We start from the raw sequence: 18,492 nt of genomic DNA on the forward strand, positions 1-18,492 counted from the left end.
TAAGTCCCCTTTCCTCCATACTTGTGGGACATTCTGTCCTTGGAGCAGGACCGGAGCACTTTTAAAAAAACAGCCTGAAAATTAAATGTGACTTTTTATTTTTTATTTTTACGTGGGGCCACCGCACATGACCAAATCCCCACCTTCCTGTTCTACTCTGCGCATCGCCCTTCAGTCCTTTCCTCCGCACGGTCGGGGTAGGATATACTTGCATCACAGGGAATATTTGTCTTTTTTTTTTCCCTTCATTCCTGCTCCGGTTCCACGTCATCTTTCCTCCATCTATGCCAGACCGTCTGGGATTTGTGTCCTGTTCAAAACACAAACGTTGTTCTGCAAGGGCGGATCCCCATTCTTTGCTTGGAGTGCTTAGGCCCAGAACACCATTGGGACTCGTGCTTGTACTGCAAATCCCTCTGTCTGGGCACTCCAGTGTCGGCTTGTCGGGTGGGAGGAGGTGTTTCAATGCGTTCCTCCGCCTCATTTACAGCTCTTCATTGAAGAAAAAAAGGAAACGGCTGATGAGTTTGTTCCTTTTCAGGGCACCCCGGCTAGGGGACTCCTTCCCAGTGTCTTCCGGGTCGGGGAGCGGCTCGAGTGGCTCGATTACCCTGAGGTGTCCTGAAAGGTATCTAACAGGCGCTCTGGAGTGTCTTCCGTGGACACCTGCAAAGGGGCTGCTAAAACCAGATCTTCTTCCGAGGTTCCCCTTTCATGGGCTAAAGTTAGGCCCAGTACTTCTGGGGCTGATACCAGGTCTGCTCGAGGTTTCCACATCTGGAACTAAGTGTACCGAGTCTCGACTCGAGGTTCCTCTCAAGGTGACTAAACATACCAGGGTTACTCCCGAGGTTCCCCTTCTCGGGGCTGTATCTAACACCAGCAAGATTGAGCGTCCCCTTTGGGGGTCGTGTCTTTGGGGTGTAAGCCTTTTCACACTCAGACCTGTGGTGGAACCGATCCTGCTGAGAGGGCAAAGAAGCTGGTCAAGCACCATAAGTTTTCCAGTACCTGCTCCGCCGAGGGCCCCCCACTTGGGGCTAATTCATCAGAAGTACCTAAGGTGTCTCAGAAACACCCTAGATCTGCTAGCACCGGCTCTGCTGAGGTTCCCTGTTCCAAGTCTAAAATGGCGTATAAGACCCCTGACTCCTCTGTGTTAACTACGGTCTCACTGACTCCTGTGATTCCGTTCGCTTCAGGCGTTGACAAAATGGCAGCCCAAACCTACGGTGGCCTTTTTGGCTACCTCTCGATCACCGCGGCTGGTACTGAAGGGCCTGTTTTTGGGGCAGAGCAGCCTTGTCCACGTTTTGGAGAAAGTGAAAACCCATTCCACCCTCCAATGGATTGGCGTGCTCGGACTCCGCTGCGGCATACAGTCTCTCTCCCTCCTGCATCCGCGCCTTTGATCTACGTGGATCCAATTGGTGGGGGACCATCCTGGCAACCATTCTCTTTGCGATCCTGGGCGTATGCTCTTTCCGAGTGACCTCTGCCGGCTCCAGCAGGTAGACATCACCTGATGTGTTTATTTGCAAGTTTCATACGCTTATGCATTCTGATCCCATGAAGGCGTCTGAACCGGACCCTGTTAGGGAGAATTCTCTTATAAGGCTAATTTCCCAAACCTAGTGAGTCCCCCAGCAGCTTTGCTGGGTTTTTTCTCCTGTTAAGAGTGAGACTCTTTTTCCTCCCAGTCTTGGGCATGATTTGAGTTATGTCTTTGACTTTGTGTGCTTATGGGCTATGTTTTTTTTTTTTACTCCATAGGGTATCATCTGTTTTTGTTACACTACACCCTCAGTGCAGTAACACGGGTGTCATAGTGACCCCCAAACATAGACTCCATACACTGGGACTGACTACTGTCTCCCAGGGCATGTAAAGTCACCATTGACTTTACTAGTCCAAAATTGTGAACAGAACCAGTACAACCCATCATATTGTGGTACTGGAAGGGGTTAATTCGATTGCCCCTGGTCTGTTTCCAAGGGGGCACTGTGCAGTCCCCCCTTGTCGAGTTTCTGGCTGGTGGCAGTGGTTACCACGCAATATATTTCCTATGGTATTTTCCATTGATTTTAAACGCACCACTTCTTGGTGCAATGTTGAAGAGACCGCCGGTTTATTTAATATTAAATCAACGGTTTGGTCTTTTTGCTAGAACTCTTTTCTAAAATGGCATTCGTGTCCACCTCTGTAACTCCAACCAAGGTTGGGCCCTTTGTTCCTCTTTTTTTTTTCTCCACAGAAGCCCTCCAACTGGTGCCACTCTGTCTGGGTTCCACAGGATGTGTGGGTGGGGGAATTGGCACCCTGGACTGCGTTGCCTTAGCAACTCGTCGCACTCTGTTCTGATTGGGCCAGTGGTGAGCCGCCCGGCTCACCACTTAGCATGTTTGAGTGACAGCTAGACTGTTGAATGGGGGGTTTTCTGCATAAAAGCAGGGCTTTTGGGACTGGAACTTCAGAAGACGCCACAGGACCCAAGAAATCCGAAGAGGGAAGAAGCTGAGCCATCTGCAACGATGACGCCACTGGTGGAGCCCTGCTGCAACGACCTCACCACTTTCCCCGACGACGACAGATCTTCTGCTGGAAGAGTCTTCTCCCTCTGAGCTGGTGGGATCAAACATTTCGCCTTCCAGGACGTCTCTTGGTCGATTCGCCCGTGCCAAGCACTCCGGCGGCCGGATAGCCAAGCTGCATCACTGTGACCGCGAATACCAGGAACACACCTTTTCACCGACAAACTCCGCGGCTGGTTTTTTCCCTGGGCAGTGCAACGACTCCAAGCTTCCTCCTCGACGAGATCCTCTTCCCCTGGTCGAAACCACGAACTGCACCCGCTGCCACCGTTGGAGCTTCCTCACTCTTTAAGGTAATGTGTTCTACCTGGCCTCCCTTTCTTCGGTTTGCCCAAGGTGACCCTTAAATACTTGGCTTTCCAACTGGGTTGGCCCCCAGACTTTCTAACTTTCTTTTGAACCACCCCAACCTCTTTTGAACATTTCTACAAAGACTTGAATGCATTACTAAACTGTGTGATCTTGGGCACATTTCGCCCTGGCTATACAGTATACCCTGCCTTCAGTAACTTGATTTTTGTCTCTTAAAAGTGTTGAACTTTTATTTTTCTCTCCCTTTAACCTAATTATCGGAGTGCCATCTAAGTTACGCGCTCACCTCTGTTTTGACAAAAAGTGGTGTTTTAACTTGGACTTGTCTAGTAATTGCTAAGGGAGGTGTAAATACTTTTCTGATTGTGTTGGAACTTGCTTTTGATTAACAGTGCTAGTGTATTTTCTAAAGTGTGTTAAAAAAATAATTATATACTTTTGATACAAAGCTCTGGTCAGTGTTTGCTTGTTCTACTGTGTTTTTGGACCTATTGTGTATCTTCTGTATACTGCCTAACTCTTCTTGAGAGAAGTCTGACTGCTCAGCCACAGCTACCAGGAAAATCTGGGTGGTACAGACTTCTATCAATTGGGTTTACTGCTTACTCCTGTAGTCTTAATCTTTTTGCAGTGTTCCCCAACGGAACTGCACAGGATTCTGCCTAACGGACCCTGCTACAGCAATCCCCATCCAGGTTCCGGTAGTGCCATCTCCTCCACGTCTCCCTCTTGGGCCTTCCCCCCCCCCCCCCCCCCCCCCCCCCCCACTGCCTCCACTTTACACTGTGGAAAAGACTCTGGTTGCCCCTGCCAACCACCCCTTTGGGCCCTGAGGCTCGACTTGCGCCGGCTCAGTGTTCTGCTCCCACTTCACTGGGTGAGGACTAGCAGATCTGGACATCGATTAACCGCCCGCTCTATTGGAGCCTTTCACAACCGGGTGCTAGATATGATGGCACTGCTAGACCTCCCAATACCCCCAGCCCCACAAGAAGGGGGTACTTTCTGGAGCCTTCACTCTGTTGACACATGAGCGGACCGGCCTGGTCCTTCAGAATGATGTCCTGGCCGAGGCCTGTAAGATCTGGGAAAAACCTCATTTCGGGCAGCACCTAAACCAGGAAATGGATGCCTGCTATAAGCTTCATGCGTCTGAGGACATAACCTTGACCGCAGGCCCGCTCCCCTCGGCGGTAGTGGCAAAAGCTATGCACCAATTGAAGCCGGCCTCTACATCCTGCACTGCAGCATCTCAGATCCTTACCAAGAAGGACAAGCTTCTTGACTCTATTGGGTAAATGTTTTTTCCAATTCGGCTCTGGGTCAGGCTAATAGTGAGCTCATCCTGGCAGCTGCCAATGTCAACTTGTGGAAGAAGCTAGCCAAATGTATTCCTCCTGGTAGGCTCAAAGATTTCAAGGGCGGCTTATATGACGCCAGGGTACTGGCACAGGATCTACTTGAGTCTGCGGCACATCACGTAGACCCTTCCACTCGACTCCTTATGGTTTTAGTGGAAATCCCCCACCAAGCGTGTCTGCATGCTCCAAAGTTTTCGAGGGAAGTTCAGGACAAGATGCTTGATTTCCCCTTCCAGGGGAAAGAACTATTCCACTCCTCCACGGACGAGGAACTCAGGAAGGCAAGTACTCAAACTGCCAAGTCATTGTTGGTCCTTGGAAAACTCCAGCAAAGGCACTGTATACTCAGAGTTCGGGTTCTCAAACGAGGTCCTTCTCGGGTTCGAGGCTTTCAGGACCGTTGTGCGTGCCGAGCAGACGCTCCAGCTGGTTGGCCCTGCCGTAAACGGCAACAGCAAGGTGGCCAGTTTTTCTCTCGGCCAACAGTCTCCTCTTCAGCAACAGGTGTGGTCTCTCTGCTGATAAAACATCTAAATAATATTATTCATCGGTCGCACGAGACTCCGGTGGGAGGAGGATGAATTTAGTCATCTGGAGGCGTGGCAGACCATCACTGAAGACCGATGGGTTTTGTCAGTTGCTCGGGCAGGCTTCCTCTTGCCATCCCCCCACCCCTAACCACCCTTGAACCATCCCCTCCAGCAGACTGGGTCGCCCTCCTGCAGAGGTGAGGTACAGAAACTTCTAGACCTCAGAGCAGTTACCTGTTCCCTTTAGGGAGCAAGGGGAGGGCTACTACGCCACTCTGTACCCAACCAGGCTGGCCTGTGCACTATCCTTGACCTAGCCAAGTTCAATCTCTTTATACCCCATGAAAAATTCAAGATGATTGCGCGCTGCCAGATAGCCCTTTCTCTGGCGGAAGGGTGGTTGGTTCAGCGTGGTAGACCTTCAGGATGCATACATGCACATTCTGATCTGGAGCCCGCATTGAAAATATCTGCGGTTCTCTGTGGGGGGCGGAACACTTTCAGCATCGTGTGCTTCCTTTTGGTCACAGCTCGGCACTGCATGTCTTTACAATGATGATGGTGGTCATCGCAGCATTCCTCAGACTGCACGGGGTTCATGCATATCCATACTTGGACGATTGGCTCCTGCGCATTTCTTGCCCACAGGCCGCTACGGCCTATCTTCAGTCTCCTTCAGTTCATGCTTCATCTTGGGCTGTCTGTGAACAGGCGGAAATGGTTGATGACGGTCGCTCAAGACCTGGTATTTCTGTGTTTCCGTTGGGATACCGTCAGTACCAGTGTGTTCCTGACTGAGGACAGGATTGAAGACCTTTCGACCACGTGCCAGCTCTTCATCCAAACCTCTGGCATGACGGCTTGCTGGTGCCAGAGACTCTTGGGCCTCATGGCTTCTTGCGTGTTAGCTCTACCTCTTGCACGCCTGAAAATGAGGCGCACACAGCTTGCTCTTCGGAGCAGTAGGTCCCAGGCTATGGAACTGGATTCCAAGATGATTCCAGTCCCATCCTGCACGACGGCGGATCTACAATGGTCTTTTGCCAGCAACCCTTCAGTTGGGACCTCCTTCCAGGAGCTCTGCCCACAAGTAACGGTTACTACAGACTCCTCCCTTCGGGGATGAGGAGCGACACTGCGTCGCCTCGAGGTGTAAGATTTGTGGACGCCTCAAGACAGGCGGTTCCATATAAATTACCTGAAGCTCCTGGCAGTTTTTTGTGGTGCTCAAAGCTTTTCAACCCTCCGACCAACAGTGTGGTTCGAATTTGCACAGACCTTTCTGTAGTGATTTCTACATAAACAAACAAGGGGGCACCAAGTACCACCCCCCCCCACCCCCCCCCTAGTGGACCTCACTATCCAAATTTGGAATTGGGCTATAAGACACAATATCTGGCTCCAAGCTGTGTACATTCCAGACCACATCAATGGCGGCTGCAGAGTCACTCAGCCGCCAATCTGCAGCGAGTTAAGAGTGGGAGATGAACACTGATGTTCTCGCCAAGATTTTTCAACAATTGGGGTACTCCAGTGGTGGACCTCTTGGCGAGATCATTGAACAATAAATTTCCTCTTTATGCTTCCAGGGATGGGCTCGGAGTGTCGTCCCTTGGGAGTCCATAATCAAGGCAGCTATGTGGGCCGCCCCATCAGCTTTTTGCTAACATTACTGTCTGAACCTGAGCTCCTGGCTGATGCCCAATTTGGCCAGGCAGTTCTCAAGAATTTGCTACAATCGGGGACATTTGCATCCACCCATAATACCTATGGTCAGTTCTTGGGAATCTCCCACAAGTATGGAGGAAAGGGCACAGGACGTAGGAGTATGACATTTACTCATTGTAGTGACTACCTTACTCCTAGTACATGGTGCCCTTTCCTCCATATGCCCGGCCGCTGTCCCCTCTAAAAAAAATATCCTCTATTGTTGCTTAAATGGTCTCGGACCTGGCAATAAAAAAGGATTGAAGGGTGATGCGTGGGTCGGTGCTCAGGAAGGCAGGGTTACAGTCATGTGCTGTGGCCCCACGTAAAAATGAAAGGACACATTAAATGTTTTGATGCTTTTTAAAAATGGCGCTTTGGTCCTGTCCCGAAGGACGGAATGTCCCACAAGTATCGAGTGAAGGACTATGGACTAGAAGTAAGGTAGTCACTACGGTGAGTAACTTTGTCATTGGCTAGTGATAATGGACTCTTGCTAAGTAAAAAATGGTGTTTGTATGTATAGAAGTGAGATTACAAGTGACTTTTGTGGCCAGCTAGTAGGTTGCAACTTAACAGGTATGCCACTGTTGTAAAGCTGCCTGACTTTGCACTAGGGAAACTGTAATCCTAGGAAATGTTAATCCTGAATAGTATAAGGGTGTGATAGGGTTTTGGAAGGCTCACAAAGCAGATCTGCCATATTTCTTGGCATTACTGAGTGACCATGCTGGAATATTTCGGGGGTTAGTTAGTTCCAGAAAGTTGATGTAGGAAAATGGTGGGAGCGACTGGCTAGATCTGGGGCATTAAGGAGAACGAAGCAGATTGCGTTTCAGCAACTTGATATATTGGTTGAATGAGGGCAATGGTGGTAGTTCTTTCTTGGTGATGGGATATTTATTGATGAATGCAAAGAAAGGGTAGCGATGTGTGGAGAGGGTGGAAAAGTACGACTAGATTAGGGGTGGTCAGTTCTTTCAGTGATCTTGAAGTATATTCTGGGGGACCTAGATGACTAGATGGGATGATTGTGTTGATGGGCGAAGTTAAAAAGGTAATGTTATCTTTTCGGCGGGAAAGCTAGGGTGATGTACGCCTATGAGAATTTTTGTCTGACTTCCTTACTGTTTGGTATGTTGAGTGTGTAGGGGAAGGAAGGAGTTTAAGAAGCAGTGTATGCTGAAGGGGGTGGGGGAGGACGGGAATATGCATCAAATTAAAATTACTTTGATCAAAGGAAGAGGGGTTCTGGGTGTGACAAGCAGATTGTGGATGAAGTAGATGGGAGGCGGAGGGGCTAACGACTTGAAGTAATTAATACGTTTGCGGGTGTATTTAAAAATCAAGAGATTGACCGTCCAGTCCATCAGGGAGTTACACTGTGAAGCGGGAGGTAGTGAAGGTGGGACGCTTGCAATTGACCAAGTTTCAGGAGATTGGAATTTGGCAGAGTTGTGATGCAGGATCTTTTTATAGCACTTCTGGAATGATTTCTGCCATAACTACATTATTTTTCATTCAGTCATGATATTCTGCAGAGAATCTTGTTTATTAACAAAAGTAGAAAATTACATCTGAAGTCGGAAGCCTCTGAGATGATTTTTAGCTAGTTGCGTTTATATGAAATAAGGCAATCCTTTTCGTTGGGTCCTCTAAGACAGAACATACAAAGTCTTTTAACAAGGCGGTATAAGTCCTAGGCAATAATTGTAAGCCAAGTTAATGAGGTCTAAAGAGCCTTGAGTAAGATTGTTGTTAATTACACTGGGGGACAACTAAAGTTGGTTTTGTTTTTGATTAATCAATGTGCAGAGGAACATGAATGTGTGGAGTACCGAAGAGGGCCTATGAGTTAACTTGTATCGGCGAATTGAACCATATATAAACATACAAAAAACTAGTGTCATATTTTGAACTGACAGACCAGTGTATATTTCGGAACACAATTAGCAAGCAGATGAGATTTCAGTTTTGAAGGTGGATTGAAAACCTTGTGATATCAGTAGCCACAAATCAAAATACAAAACAGTGGATAACTAATATTTTTATACTGGGAGGACAAGAACTGAAGTGGTCATGTGGATATTCAGCTAGACTAGGGACAAGTGTTTCCAAATATATCCAGTAATCTATCTTCGCGTTATGCCAGTAAATACCCTAAAGCCAGTAAATACCCTGAAGCAGTATGATTGCGTGAAGCACATGTTGGCAAAAGCAAGTTCCGAGTGCTTGGATTCTAATGTAATTTGAAAAATGGGCAGAAGAAGTTTTGAGCACTGCAATTTCATTACAACTAGAATGCAGTTAAAAAAAAAATACATGGTTACAGAAATAAACATTTTGAATATGCATAATATTAAGTAGCATTATTCAGAAATGAATGATGTGGAACTTTTTTTATAGGTTAGTGCGCTGTATAGCAACTTTTCTGGCCAAAGTTTTAAATATAAAATATTTTTGTGCGCTCGGACTGGCGTGATGGTGTTTCTTTGTATGTTAAGTAATATTTCTATCTGCAGTTACACTTCATTTCCTTATCTGGTGTTAAATTCTTTGTTTCACTAGACTGCATTTAGTCGATCGAGGACTTGTATATCTTAGGGTTAAGCACTCAATCGCATTCTCAGTACAGTGTCAACCATCCCCAAAAACGCCCATTACATACACATTGTCCTTGACTTTTCTAACAGTTGAACCTTTTCTTTGTTCCACAGACCTTCACACCATTGGTTGATAAGCTGGGTATTGGATCAGTAGTTCCAGTTGAATACCTTCTTGACCGGGATCTGCGTTTCTTGACTGACACAAGCGGCATGCGTCTTTTCCAGGTATTTTAATACTTGACTGTTTAGTTTTTAATGGAGTGCTCCTTTATGTAATCTACCATTCATTTTAACATAAGTTTTTATTAATTTGAACAGATAATCCAAAACATTAACACCATTTTTGCGCCAAGATGAGTGTCCCTGCCAGCAGCATTATCCCATATACTTTCCGTTCAACTTTAGTGTGTAGTTCCTCCAGATGCGCCCCCATTCCCAGAAAGACCAGGACTCTGTTCCCCTTGACTTTAATCCCAGGGATGCCTCAATTATAAGGATAAACAAAATTAAAGGATTTAATTTCCGCTCCATCAAACGTGTCCCAAGGCTTGTGGCACCCTCCCGCTTTCCAAGACTGAAAGCCTGTCTTCTAACCCCAGTGAGAACTGTAGATTGTCAAATATGGGCGTGCACAGGGATGGGAATGTTGTAAATCGGGCTTTCTCCACCAGCTCATCCCATGCCTCCCTCAAGCCACACCTGTGCATGGCTGCAGGTCTGTCTAGCTAAGGCTTCCATAGGACCTCAATTAGATTACCCCCTGCCGCCTCTTCGTCCATTGACCTCCACAATTTTTCCCGGTTGCCCCTTAGCCAATCCCTCAAGACCCTTGTCTGTGCCGGCTAAGTAATAGACCCTGAAGTCAGGCAGTCCCTGTCCTCCCTGTTTCTGGGCAACATCATAGCTTGCCTTGCCACTCTAGGTTTATTTTGGTTCCACACAAACTTCCCTGCGTATTTTTCTAGGGTTTGAAAGAAGGTCCAGGGGAAGGGTCGTGAAAGTGGTATAGTACCGGGGGTAGCACCACCATTTTAAGCACATTGATTGTGCCTAGCCACGTACCGTTAAGCGGTCCGCAGTCTACTGATTTGTTACTAATGTTCTCCAGGAGTAGCATCCGCCATTGCATCCACAGACTTGGTGAGATAGACCCCCCCCCCCCCTTCCCCCCGGTACTTCAAACCCTTTTGCACCCACCTATATGGAAATTCCTTTGTAAGCGCCATTTCCCCATTAGACGGAATAGTCCAGTTTAATATTTCGGATTTATGGGTGTTCATTTTCAGGCCTGCCACTGCCCTAAATTCCTTTAATTCCCCTTCCAAGGCTCTGAGATCTTCCAGGGTCTTGTTAGGAGCATGTCCCCCGCAAAAGCGGCTACTTTGTGCTCTGTGCCCCCCATAGGTTATCCTCTTTATCTCGCTATGTTCCCAGAATGCATCTAGTAGTGGCTCCAGGTGGATTGCGTATAGGAGGGGCCATAGTGTGCATCCCTGTTTCGTGCCCCCTTGGATCCTGATAGCAGGAGACCGTTGGCCATTGATAACCAGACGTATAGAAGGGTGTTTATAATTGGCCTTAATTCTAGACAAACCTTGCCCCAAACCCAGTCTTCTGCATCGTGAGACAGAAATTGACATTCAACCCGGTCGAATGCCTTTTCGGCATCCAGGGCAATCAGCAAGGCCGGTGATGGCTTCCTATTGGCTTCCTCTGAGGTGGGCAACCCTCCTGGTGTCACTCGTCTCCCCCCCTTTAATAAATCCTGATTGGTCCGGGGAGATCAGCCTGGGAAGAATATCTTCTAGGTGGGTCGCCAAGATTTTGGTATATATCTCAGCGTCCACCCCGATAAGAGCATCATTCTATAGGAGCTGCATGCCGAGGGATCCTTGCCCTGTTTGGGGAGCAGGACTCATTTTGATTCCTCCATCGACGGAGTAATTGCTTCCGAACTCCCAATTGCATTATAGAGGGCTACCATATGTGCTATCAAAGACTCCTTAAAGGTCATATATCATTCTGTGGGAAACCAGTCTGGGCCTGGGGATTTGTTTACGGGTAGAGATATAATAGCCCTACTCCCCTCCTCTACCATGATCTCATGCTCGAGTTCTCTCCTCTCCTGAGCAGTAATTTGTGTGAGGTGTCTGTTTGCTAGGTACTACTCCTGCACATCCGCTGATTCCCCCTCTGAGGTGTACAGTTTAGAGTAAAATGTCCCGAATTCCCTGATTATATCGTCTGTTTGTGCTCACCCACCTTCTTCAGTCTGTATCCGAAGGATGGTCTTAGCCTTTCCTCTTCAGCATCCTCGACAGTAACCTGCCAGCACTATTTGCTTTGACGTAATACCTCTGTTTAAGAGCCAGTAGGGACCTCTCTACTGCACGCGCCTGAATCATCTCCAGCACAGCCCTATATTCTCTTGATATGGCCGCATGCTCCCTCCCCCATTCATGCCGTTACCTGTTTCAGCCTTTCTTCCTGCTCTGTGTGCCGTATCTCCCTATCCCTATTTGTCCCCCTAATGGTTGCCTTGAACGTGTCCCACCTTATCTGCTGTGAGCTGTCCCCTTCCTTGTTATCCCCAAAATATTCCCCTATACCCGTCCTTATTTCCTCCCCAGTTTGATCTTTCAGTAACTGGGCAGGGTATCGCCACACTCATACTCCCGGAAGGGGTGGGGGGGGGCCCCCCTCTTTCCTCCTTATCAGTAGTGATACAGGATGCGTGATCCGAGAGCCATGGGACCCACGTTCATCCCAGAGACCCGACCTAGTAGAGCCTGTGACACCCAGACGTAGTGTATCCTTGACGAGGAGCCATGCACGTGCGACTAATAGGTGTATTCCTCTTTGTCTCCCTCTCTCACTCCATACATCCACCACCCTGAGCCCTTCCATTTTCGCCACTAGCTCTTTTGAAGGTCACCCCTGTGTACCATAAGCCCTTCTGTTTCTATCCTTGCTCGGGTCCCACGCAATATTGAAGTCCCCGGTTAGTACGATCAGCCCCTTTGTGAATTTCTCCAGTCTATTCAGGGTCCTCTGAAGGTAGTCGTCTTGGACTTGCTTCAGGGCATATACTGTCACTTTCACCGTCTGCTTTCAGGCTCAATGCTATATACCTCCCGAGGGGGCCCTTCTCCATCCCCTCAATTGTTTGTTGTGCGCGTCGGACCCAGAGGTATCAGGGCGCAGGTGAAAAGAGAACTTACAGCTTAGTTACAGAAGTTAGGAGCAAAGGTAAAGACAGGTTACCTCGGCATTACAGGATGAAGATGAGCAGCATAGAACTAGTATAGTGGCATATAAATGTAGACAACATGATGTAATTTACAGATATTTACATATTTAACAAAACTATAACAAATACATTGCATGCAGGCAGGGCTACGTTAGTACGGTAAGGGAGTGTGGGTTGCATATCTTTCTCTGAGCCATTTAATTGTGCTCTTTCTAAATTTGAAAAACGATTGGTCAGATCTGATTGTGTGTGGGGCAGGGAGTTCCACAATTGTGCTTCCCTAACTGGGAAACTGGATCCTCCAATGGTGGACAGTTTGAATCTTTGCACTGAAGACAGTTGGGGTTGGCTATTCTAGGCGGTCAGATGAGTTTTTTCTGATAAATCGTTCTGTTAGGTAGCGAGGGGCTTTGTGAGCTAGTGATTCTAGTGAATTACTAGAGCTATCAAGACTCCTCTTATCATTGTCATTCCCCTGGTTTATCTGGCAAAATCCCCTTATATGCACCCTGTCCTGTAGCTGGACGTGTCTCCTGAAGGGTTAAAATGTCTGTTTTCCCAGTGTATGTATCTCTCCAGTTTCCCCTTTTTCATTGGGGAGTTTATGCCGTTTATATTTATGGAGACCATCTTAAGCCTCCTCTCTCCATCATCCCTCAGGTTGAGTCTTTGTGGTATTTTAGGGCCCCCAATCCAAACCCCTCCCTCCCCACTCACCCCCCACCCTTTTCCCCCATTGCCAGGGGGGGCCTCAACCGGCCATAGCCCCCTCGAACCTCTCCCTTGAGAATTTGGCCCCTTCCAATACCGAGCATGTGGCCATGCAGGTACATCCATGCCTTTACCAAGATGCCCCCCCCCCCTCCCTGCTCTCCCCCCTCAACCCTGTGATTTTCCCACATTAAGTGCCCTTCCCAGGCATCTCCTCTCAAGTTTGCCCCTTCAGCCCAAACCTCTTGATTAACTTAAAGGTTAGAATTGCCCCTGCCCCCTTCCCGGTATTACTCTTCCTGCATCGACACACTACCCTTTGCTCCCTCAGGACTTCTACCTTTTAGTTGGGGTTTGTGACCTCCCATCTTTCCTTTCCTGCCCTTGTCCGACTGCCATTACCAACTCTTTGGTGCAGCCTGGCCCTTGCTTGCCTGCCTTGGCTGTGTGCCTCTTCCTCAATGCCCAGTTATCTCGCTCCTTCCTCTAAGGCTTCCTCTGCTTCACCTGCCACTCGAAAATCACTCAACGGGAAAGTCCACATATATTTGTTGTCCTTTTCCCTCAGTGCCCCCACTATTGGGGCCATCCTCCTCCTCCTCTTGATCAGCGTCACCTGCACAAGGTCTTGGAACAGGAGAATCTCAGACCCATTGTATGTTACTTGGTTATCTTTCCTGGCCGCCCGCAAGATTCTTTCCTTGGTAAGGTAGTCGTGGATCGCCACCAGCACATCCCTTGGTCTGGCTCCGTTCTCCTGGGCCAGACTCTGTGCACTCTCAGTGCGGACCTCTTCCTGACCCTCAATGCACAGTAGGGATAGCCTCCAGCAAAGATACTGGAGGCTATCCCTCTCAATTCCTTGTCCGACACCTCTTTCGATAAGGCTTTTATTTGTATGTTAGATATTCTGGATCTGTTTTCTTGGTCTTCCGCCTGGAGTTCAAGGTTGTGTGTCGGGTGGCTAGTTGGTCCAGAAGGGTGTCTACCCTTCTCGCATTGTCGGCCAAGTCCTGACTAGCCTCTAGTTTGTGTCCACTCTCTTCAATCTTGCCCACGTCCCTTTTGCTTCCCTGTGCCTCTATTGAGACAACCTTCCGGTTCTCGTTTCAGGTGTTCGCCGTCTCACTTGGAGCTCCGCTTGCCAGTGTCATGTTGACTTATTTTCACTGCTGGGCTTTGCAGAGCTGCTTGTCCCCTGCTTTATTGTTGGTCACAAGAAGAATCGCACCTCCGCTTTTACCTGGGGAGGGCTGTGGGCAGCTAATTCATCCTGGTTGTGGTCCCGAGGGTCGGAGGAGCAGTGCTCCCAGCTTGGTGGCCATCTTAGTCTCATCAATCTGCCATTAATCTGCTTTCCAGTTGATCTAAATGGCTTAATAGGCAGGTTTGCAGAAGCGTCCTTTTTGGTTCAGTAAATCACATGGTGGATGGCATTCTCTGTGGGATGAAAGCATTCTCATCCTGAATGGATTGAGAGTCGATGTCTTAAATGCGTAAAGGGAACAGTTCTTAGATTGAGCCTCGGCAACACTGAGCAGGAAATAGTGAAAATCTGGAAACGAAAAAGCATCTTTGGTGGAGTAGATGACCACACCCTAGCCTGGGATGTATATCAAGATTGTGTAATTTGCACAGCTGTAAGCATGCTTTGCTACTGAAGAAAAAATGGTAGCATGGGTTAATACTGATGTTTTCTTGGTTAGCCCAATGTTGGTGAATTAGTCGATCTGGAGTTGATGTCGGACCTCCCCAGATGCTGGTGCAATACATATGCATAGATGAATTGTCTGCTCTTTGCATACATTTCCTGTGCCATTGTGATTTAGTAGGGTTCAACACGCTTTCACACCCTTTGTTTTCATCTGCACCAGATACAGGTTTCCTGTGAGGTACGCACTATACGCATTATACAAATCCTAACAAAGAAAATTTGGTAGAAAACCTTGTTCAGTTTGATAATAATGTATTGGTTTCGAGCTATAAAGCGGCCTTTGACTGCCCTTTTAGTCAATTTATTTTTAATGCGACAATTTTGTTTTCATCCCAAAAAAATAACATAAAAGAACACCATGAACAAAACCATAATTGACATAGCACCCCAAACAATCTTGACAAAAGGATACAATACAGGGTATTCCACCTACGCCCGGTGCCAAATTCGTGCACCGCTTTGTAAAGCATATTTTCCGGTCCAATAGCTAGTCCCGCCTCCCATTTACCCCATACCTTCATGCCCTTTGCAGGGCATCCCCTTGCTTTGTAACCACATCTTTCTAGGGCCTTACATGTGTCCATTTTGAATGGATTGTGTCCTCCAACGTATTCCACATCTTTTACTTGTAATGTCCACAGCTGTGTAGTTCGGAAGCTTTTTCGGCAGAGGGCGTCGGGTCGATGTCCCTTGAAGGCCTTCGTCGAGGGCGACACCACCGGATGTTATAAATGGGACGCATGGCTGGCGCCCGTAGCCTCAGCTCTGTTTTCCGCAAACGTGTTTGCTTCTGAGACTCGGCGCGCCTCGTGTTTTACCTTGTGAAGATGTCTTCTTCGACCCCTCAGACTCTGCGGTCTGGCTTCAAGATTTGCTTGGACTGCAAGTCTAAAATGTCGATAACCGTCCCGCATCGCATTTGTTTGTGGTGCTTGGGCGAGAGTCACCACACCAATGACTGTTCCAAATGCCAGTCGCTGACTGCTAAGACCTTGCGGGAGCATAAGGGAAAGCTTCAAGTAGGTAGGGGTTCTAAACCCAGTAAGTCCCATAAATCTAAGTCCAAGGGGATGTCCACCCGAGGGGCGATTCTCCGCGTCAGGAGTAGTCCTGGGGGGGTCTCGATCCCAGGGTGGTTCCCACCACTCGTCCTTATCTCGGCATTCTAGAAAGCGCTGTCACTGGTCACCTTCCCCATCCTCGGAGGATGGTGCCGCGAGGAAAGTGGTTTCTGACCAAGTCCTTGACTCCAGAGGAATGGGCTGCTTTTCAGGAGCAGATGTTGGTGATTTTTCAATCGCAGGGGACAGTTCCGTCTGCGCCTTCTGACGAAGCCGGCAAGGAACGGTCTCATACCATGGCCCGCAGGACTTCGGCTCGGGTCCTCGACGCGACTCAACGGGAACTTTCGAGGTCCCGATTGGATAAGGCTCAGGATAGTCACAAGAGACATGGTCTCAGTCCTCATCTGCTGCGAGACCACAGAAACCGGGCAAGGGTTCAAGGGCGGCGTCCACACCATCAGCCCTGTGTCTGTCGGGTACCGACGCTGAAGCTGTGCCTTCGTTCCAGCCCTCGGCGCCGTTCTCGACGTTGATGCCGAAAGCCTTCAGCACCTTGTGTATTTTTGCCCCAAAATTACTGATGGAGGTCCCTGATGCTGTGGATCCTCCTAGGAAGGCTACTTCTAAGACTGTGAGACCTGTGGTGGTCTCCAGACTCTCTTCTCTCCCGAGGCAGGGTTTTTACCTCCCTCTGGATGACATACTTCCTGTCCCCTTTCCTCCATACTTGTGGGACATCGCTCCGTCCTGTGGGACGGGACTGGAGCACTTTGTAAAAAGCATCCAATTTTTTTTCAAAAATGTGTCCCTCTTTCCTGCGCGGGGCACGGCACGCGGCCGTAACCCTGCCCACCTTGGCTCCGCATCGCCCATCGGTCCTTTTCTCTGCTCGATCAGGGCCAGACTGTCATGATCACAGGAAAAGGTTCCCTAATTGACTCTAAAAGGAAGTGGTCTTCCATGTATAATTCTTGGGCCACAAAAAAACAACTCGGAGCACGGAAGGGGAATTAATGTCACTTCCTGTCCTTTACACATGGCCGTCTAGCTTATTCTGGGAGGTGAGCAGTGTTTGTCTAGTGGTTGTCATCCTGCTCCTATTTAAGCCCCTCCCCTCGAGAGTTCCCTGCTTCGCGTCATCATTGCCTTCGATTGACGCTTACCGAAGTTCCAGTCAGCTGTCCTGTCAACTTTAGCTTTTCGCTTCATTGGTTCAACGGTCCCATTTTCTAATTCCCTTTCGTATTTTCCGTCACCTACCTGACCTGTCCTTTAGCACCAATTCCCTTCAGTCATTTGGTTTCATTTTCCGCACGGCTGCATTCTAATATGCACTCGTTCCTGTCAGCGGCATAATTATTTATCGTTCCTGTCAGCGCTACACATTGCAAGTATCTGTTTTCTTTTTCTTTGTGAGCGGCTTGCTCTTGTGTTTATTGACTTGATTTATTGCAGTGCTCTTGTGAAGAGCTTTCAGTCAGCATTCGGTAAAACGAGTTCCCGCTCTCAGCTGACGTACTATCTCCAGTGACAGACATTGCCATGTTAGTGTTAAGTGCATTTGGCAGGCATTGCTACTGAGCGCGTGTCCCGTTCCTCGCTAGCTTTATGCTTCTGAGGGAAAGACATTGCGCCGTTTATTTTGGAGTGCGTTAGGCTTGTAATTACACGTTGGATTTTGTGCCAGTTCAGTTCTTCCAGTTATACACACATACTTAGGAAGAAAAAGCTTTGGGGTGTGAAACACATTTCTTCTGAGTGGGTTGTAACCTATTTTGTCACTACATGCCCAGTGGGGCTCCACTAGCATAGTAGGAATTTTCCCTTCTGTCACTTTTGCTCCCTTTCCACCCCACTGTCTTCATCTGGATGTCCCTCTGCAGAACTAGAGCCCCTGCACAGATGCAGGATGGATAGCTCGCCTCAAAAATAACCTAGGTAAGAATCTTAAGGAGAATTCTCTTAGAATCCAAGATTTTAATCACCTTACATACATTAAGGAACCTTTGGTGTTTTATGCAGGGACCCCTTGCTAGCAAGGTAGAGGGGAAGAATTGAGCCCAGCAGTTTCCACTCCAGTGTCCCAGACTTGTGCCCAGCAGTTCCCCACCACGGTGTCCCCGCAGAGTTCAGGTAAGCGTTACACAGACGCACTTGCATCCTGGGAAGATTTTCTTCCCTTTTTTCCTCTCTGGCTCTTGCTAGCGTTCGTTTACTAGTCTGTCTATCAAATTAGACTTTCCAGATTGTTCATCGTGTCACCATCGCTTCGCGAGGGCGGATCCCCATCCTCTTTGTTTAGAGTGTTTGGGTCCGGAACACCGTTGGGACTCCTGATTTTACTGTGACTCCCTTTCGGTCCCGGCACTTCGTCGGTTGGAGCGGTGGGAGGAGGTGTTCCGACGAACTCCTCTTTCGCATTTTCAGGCGTTCATCGACGAGAAGAAACAACGCCCGGTAAGTTCTTAACTTTTCAGAGCACCCCGGCCGGGGGATACCTTTCCGGGTTCCTCTCGGTCCGGGAGGGGCGTTGATCGCTCTGTCACTGGGGTTCGCCCTGAGGTGCCCGTTGGGCCTAATAATTCTACTTGAGTTTTCTCCGAGGGTCTCTGTAAGGGGCCTGTGAACACCGGAGTACGCTCCGAG

At 48.4% G+C, this 18,492-nt stretch overlaps 1 protein-coding gene across 1 annotated transcript in view; it reads left to right on the forward strand.

Annotated features, from left to right (window-relative positions):
* KDM3B (lysine demethylase 3B) overlaps positions 1 to 18,492 on the forward strand; it is a 2,029,046-nt gene that overhangs the window by 127,938 nt on the left and 1,882,616 nt on the right. Inside the window, exon 3 of the mRNA XM_069651588.1 lies at positions 9,219 to 9,332. Within this exon, the coding sequence (XP_069507689.1) occupies positions 9,219 to 9,332 (114 nt within the window). The remainder of the gene's footprint in view (positions 1 to 9,218; positions 9,333 to 18,492) is intronic.

Source organism: Ambystoma mexicanum, chromosome 3p (assembly GCF_040938575.1).
Source record: "Ambystoma mexicanum isolate Mex_15411 chromosome 3p, UKY_AmexF1_1, whole genome shotgun sequence".
NCBI lineage: Eukaryota > Metazoa > Chordata > Amphibia > Caudata > Ambystomatidae > Ambystoma > Ambystoma mexicanum.